At 55.2% G+C, this 5776-nt stretch overlaps 1 protein-coding gene across 1 annotated transcript; it reads left to right on the top strand.

Annotated features, from left to right (window-relative positions):
* Nucleotides 1-717: 717 nt before the first annotated feature.
* LOC123130900 (protein trichome birefringence-like 19) lies at nucleotides 718-2562 on the top strand. Its single transcript, XM_044550691.1, has 3 exons — nucleotides 718-1277; nucleotides 1351-1905; nucleotides 2002-2562. The coding sequence occupies exons 1-3, from the start codon at nucleotides 819-821 to the stop codon at nucleotides 2254-2256; spliced, it is 1269 nt and encodes a 422-aa protein (XP_044406626.1). The 5' UTR covers nucleotides 718-818; the 3' UTR covers nucleotides 2257-2562.
* The last annotated feature ends 3214 nt before the right edge of the window (nucleotides 2563-5776 follow it).

Raw genomic sequence — 5776 nt, forward strand, 5'->3', positions numbered from 1 at the left:
TCTCCCACCTTCTTCATTCCAGCGACGGGACCGCCAACCTGCCCATGCCATCAACAAACGCCGACTTAACGGCTTGCTCATGCCCACCCGCCTCTTGCTACCGCGACCACCTCGCCGCCCCATTCTCCGCTGGCTTCCGCCCACCATCGTATTGCCGCTGCCCCAACTCTCCCTCTACCCTACCTCTTGTTCTCCTTCGGTGACGGTAGCCCCCACCCCACCTGCACTAGTCAGCCCCCCCCCCCCCCCCCCCGCACCGATCAATCTCTTCGCCGCCTTCATCTGGGATGCCGCAGTCCGTTGCGCTCACTGCACAACCCCCGTCTCCAACGAGGTCTTGCCGTGGCCTCGCCAGGGCCGATGCTCATCATTGCCGCTTGTCACATCGCCCCCTCCTTCGGCCTAGGCAGAGTCGACGGACGATTGTAAAAATTCGAGGGACCAAATAAATAGCAAAATCGTTGGAAATTAGGTGGACGGTGATTTAATTGAAACCGCCAGTGCGGGTTCGCTAGACTAGAAGAAGATGGCACGAGGAAGTCTCAAACTTCTGCCACCAACAAAAAAAGTGTCTGCCGCCAACCGTGCAACCGCGGTCGCGGACAGCAGCAGGGCTTCCGTGAGCATTCTGGTAGCGGCCTTTACCAGTCGTGCAACGCACACCACACGTACCTGCCACGTTGACCTCCACCGCCACCACCAGCACTAGCCCGGTATACTCTGCACCTCGCATTCTGTTACTCCATCCTCCATGCCCTGTGTTCCCCAAGCAACGGCATCCTCCCGTCCCACTGATCAGCCCATCTCCTCTCCCCGCCATGAAGTCCCACACGAGCAAGAGCGGCCCGTCTTCTCCGAAGCGCTCGGCCGCCTTTGCCGCGCCGGTGGCCTTCCTGCTCGTCCTGGTGCTCGTCACGCTCTACGACTTGTCCTTCGCCGACCGCCGTTACCTGCGCATACATGGCGCCCCCTCCTCATCGTCCTCGGCGTCGTCTCCGGCCTGCGACCTCACGCGGGGCGAGTGGGTGCAGGACGCCGTGGAGGCGCCGTACTACACGAACCTCACTTGCCCCTTCATCGACGACCACCAGAACTGCATGAAGTTCGGCAAGCCGAGCCTCGAGTTCCTGCGCTGGAGGTGGCGGCCGGACGGCTGCGAGCTCCCCCGCTTCGACGCCGCGCGGTTCCTGGAGGCCATGAGGGGCAAGTCCATGGCCTTCGTCGGGGACTCCCTCGCCAGGAACCACTTCAAGTCCTTGCTCTGCCTCCTGTCCAGGGTACGTCTGTGGTGCATGCACTCGGCCATTAACGTGTTGTTTCTGATGGAAGCTAACCAGTGGAGACATGCAGGTGGCGCAGCCGGTGGAGGTCGGGGGTGAGTCGGAGATCGACCCGACGGGGAGGGCCGTCCGGCGGGACTACTACTACGGCAGCCACGACTTCACCGCCTCCCTCTTCTGGTCGCCCTTCCTGGTCAAGGCCAACCTGTCCAACGCCACGCTCGGCATGTGGGACGTGCACCTGGACACGCCGGACGCGCGGTGGGCGTCGCACCTCGCCGGCTTCGACCACGTCGTCCTCTCGGGCACCAACTGGTTCCTCCGCCCCTCGGTGTACTACGAGGGCGGGCGCGCCGTCGCGTGCAACGGCGGCGCGAGCTGCGTCAACGGGAACGTGACGGCCGAGATGACCGTGCCCCGCGCCCTGCGCGCGGCGTTCCGGACGGCGCTCGGCGCCGTCGCCGCCAGTGAGGGGTTCCGCGGCAAGGCGGTGCTCCGGACGGTGACGCCCGCGCACTTCGAGGGCGGCGAGTGGAACACCGGCGGCGACTGCGTCCGCACGCGGCCCTACCGGCGCGGCGACCGCGCCCTGGGCGCCTTCGAGTCCGAGTACCGCAGCGCGCAGGTACGTAAATGGCGCAAACCTCGTAAACCCCCATGATCTCGTGCCACGCGGAACGTGACGGCTGCTAAATTAAATGAAATGTTGTGACTCGACTAGGTTGAGGCGCTGCGGGAGACGAAGGCGGCGGCCGCGACGACGAGGAGGGACGGCGCGGAGGCGGAGCTGGTGCTGATGGACATCACGGAGGCGATGGACCTGCGGCCGGACGGGCACCCGAGCCGGTACGGGCACCCGCCGGGCGGGAGCGTGGAGGGCAGCTTCGTGGTGGACTGCCTGCACTGGTGCCTGCCGGGGCCGATCGACCTGTGGAGCGAGCTGCTGGCCCAGATGCTCCTGCATCCACGTCGATGAGTTCGGGCGCTTGTCAACCGTCCGAGTGATTAAAAAGTCTCTATACACGGCCGTGATTCTTTGATTCTTGAGACGTGAAACGGTTGAAGGACAATGTATAGTGATCATCGTGCTTGGGTCAAGTGGGCGCCTCGTGGATCGTCGGCAGAAGTTGTATTTGCACCAGCTTTGGAAGCAAAGTAGACCCTCCACTAAACATGGCTAGTGTCACGCTGTCAACACGCTGACTTGCTTAAATGAGTATGTTCTGTGTCGTGTCGTGTCGTGGCCACTTGCTAATTAGTGTTTGTTTGCTTTGGTGACTTTGGAGTGGAGGTTGTCCATAGAGAAACGTTTCGGGACGGAGTGCCGGCCGAAGCTTCGGCCGGTCACGTCCATGTGCACTCCCTCGCAACGATTCGGCTAGCGAAACGTGGGATGTGGACCCTGCTCACGCGTGCGCGTGCCTTCTTCGTATTTTCTTCCACGTCCTTTATCGTCCTCCTCGCATCTCTCTCTCTCTCTCTCTCTCTCTCTCTCTCTCTCTCTCTCTCTCTCTCTCTCTCTCTCTCTCTCTCTCTCTCTCTCTTTCTCTCGCTCGCTCGCTCTCTTTCTCTCTCTCGCAGCGCCTCCTCCCGCAGAGCCCTCCTCCCTTCCTTGTTCTCCGCACAACGAGCGTGAACCTCCCCCTCCACAAATCCTCCACACCAGGGCCAGACAGCTCCTACATCCATTCACGCCGGAGATGCGCCCCACGACGACGGCCATACCTTTTTTTTGTTCCAAACCCTTGAAGCTGTAACGACCCTCACGGTTTGCTGCAAACTTGGCGCAGAATGCTACAACCACCTCACAGGGAGCTGCAACCACGGTCAAGCAAACCTACAGCGCGTGCGCCGACTTGGTTTTTGCTACAACGGAAGCACAGAATGCTACAACCACATCCTAGAAAGCTGCAACTAGCGTCGAGCGAAGCTATAGCGCGCGCGGTGACTTGGTTTTTGCTACAACCGACTTCGCCTTTTGCTATGACCGGCTCCAGTTTTTGCTACAGCCGGCATCACAATTTGCTACAACCGGTGTGGCATTTTTTGCTACATTGCACAAGCCGACGTTGGGAATTTTGCTACAACCAGCGTCTCAAATTGCTACAACCGGCGGCAGTGCAAGCGGCAACCGGCATCGCGACTCATTGGCAAAGATGATTTTTTGCTGGAACCAGTGACCGGGATGTTACGACTGTGAGATGTGACCGATGAGCATCAGTTGTGGCATCAGCCGTGAGTGACGACGAGCACGCCGCAAGCTGCAACCGGCCATGGAGATTTGTTGGAACCGGCTGCTTGGCGTGCTGGAAACAGCTAAGCGGCGAGCTGCAACCATGATGTTGTTCTCGACCGCGGCGGTGCCTACACGAACAGTAGGGATGCTGTCACCACGTTTTGTGGAGCTGCAATTGAGTTAGTGTTTTGCTGGAACCAAGTCTTGTGGACGCTACAATGGTGATCATGGCATTCTGCAATGACGGGCACGGCGAGCTGGATTCCTACAAAGCAGGATGTTGCTGCCATGCTTGCGGCGTGCTGGAACCTTGTCCATGTAATGCTACAATGCCCCCCCTCCCCGGCGAGCTGCAATGATGGCAACAACGAGACTAGTTTTTTTCTGGACGTGGGGGGAGATGCTACAACGGTGTCGGTGGCGAGCTGGAACCGCGTCTGCGTGATGCTACAATGGTGACCGTGAACGAGATCAGAGCTTCAAACATGGGGGAGTCACCGGGCTGACGCCGACGAGTTGTGTGATGCTGCAATAGAAGCATGCGGAGGATACGGGAGGGAGGAGGTGGTGCATGGGTGCAGGAGATGGACACGGGGGAGGCGGGGGGGGGGGGGGGGGGGGGGGGGGGGAAAGCGGAAACACGACGACGACAAACTTTGACCCGCGGTGAGGGCGGCGACCTGCGTGGTGGGGGCAGGGCAGGTGGTCGGGGATTGACTGGTGGCGTGGGTGTGTGCTAGCTGCATGCGGCACAGCGTTCTTTTTTTTTTCTGGCGAGGAATGTGTGCGTGAGGAAGGAGAAAGTTGACTTTGTGCGAAGGGACAAGTCTAATCTGACGACCTCCAGCGCTTGCATCTCACGGTTTGGATGCGACCGGTCGAACCCCTGGCCGGTCCGCCGACGCGTCGTACTGGCCCTTGTCCATATCCATCGACTCCTCACCGGCATTACCATGTGAGACGAGACAAACGAAGCCGTGGACTTATTACCGATCGACGCGGAGTGCACCAACGTGCGACCCATGATCGTAGATTCCCTGACCTTTCTGGAATATAGTATCTATTTTTGCCACAGAAGGAGCTGGTCAACTGGATGCTGAGTTCCTGATTCAGACTCGCACATGCCGCCGCCTCCTTCGTTTGTGCCATGGAATGTGCTTCCTCGTACCTTACTGGAGCACTAGTACTCCCATTTAGAGCTTATCTCAGCATCTTAATCTCTGCACGAGATTCGCAGAAAGAAAAAGAAAAAGAGGTAAATACACTAGAGGTTTTAGAACTTGCGTGCGGCGGTTACTTTGGTGCACAAAGTTGTAAAATACGTGTTTGTGGTCATTAAACTTGCGAGGCCGTTCAAATACAGTCACTCTCACCGTACGCATGCGTATCCGTAGACGCCAGCATGGCACGGGCCCGCTGTCAGCCACCGTAATTGCTCTTGTATGATAGATTTGTAGAAAAGCCCGCAGTTCTTTTTTTATTTACATAGAAACCCCTAAAATAAGAAAAATAGTGGGGCGGCGGGGTTCCATACTTGGACGTACTGCTAAGTGGCACGATTGAACAACCACCACGCCAACAGTATCATGTGTTTACTTTGCACTACTATATTAAACTGTATATCCTATCAGGGTGGACCCAAAAAGTGATAATGAAGAAATTTATGTCTTCTAATAATAAGAATGCAAAGTGCAACCGGTGGGTTCGAACCTGTGACATGGAGATTCACTCGTGCATAAGCCAACCACCAAGCAACTGCGACATGTGATGTAATTTAGAGATAGACAATGTATATGTTTTTATCACTCTTGTTCTCTGTAAGTATGTGCCATTTAAAAAAATGTTTAAACATTGTAAAAAATGTTCGTGTAATTCAAAATATGTTCATGCAATAAAAAAACTACGCGAACAGTTTTTTGAACCATGCGAGCATAATTGTACATTGTGTAAAACTCACAATTTTTTTTGAAATGTGTCAACATTTTTTAAATGCAATGTACATTTCTTAATTTACATGAATATTTTTCATAGTGTTTAAACATTTTTATAAATGCCATGTAGTTTTTTAACGCATGTACATATTTTGAATTGCACAAACAATATTGTTTGAAAATAATACATGAACAATTTTTTCTGATCCACGAATTTCTCAAATAAAACGAATAGGTGTTATTATGAATATTTAAAAACTATTTGTGTTATTATTATGCAAACATTTTTATAATTCATAAGTATTATTTTAGAATAATACATGAAAATT

Source organism: Triticum aestivum, chromosome 6A, assembly GCF_018294505.1.
Source record: "Triticum aestivum cultivar Chinese Spring chromosome 6A, IWGSC CS RefSeq v2.1, whole genome shotgun sequence".
In the NCBI taxonomy this organism is placed as follows: Eukaryota; Viridiplantae; Streptophyta; class Magnoliopsida; order Poales; family Poaceae; genus Triticum; species Triticum aestivum.

Bases quoted from the DNA above. Each gene is read 5' to 3' on its own strand.
- LOC123130900 (XM_044550691.1), top strand. From the start codon at position 819: ATGAAGTCCCACACGAGCAAGAGCGGCCCGTCTTCTCCGAAGCGCTCG. The intron at 1,278-1,350 runs GTACGTCTGTGG...GGAGACATGCAG, and splicing joins TGCTCTGCCTCCTGTCCAGG to GTGGCGCAGCCGGTGGAGGT. The intron at 1,906-2,001 runs GTACGTAAATGG...TGACTCGACTAG, and splicing joins CCGAGTACCGCAGCGCGCAG to GTTGAGGCGCTGCGGGAGAC.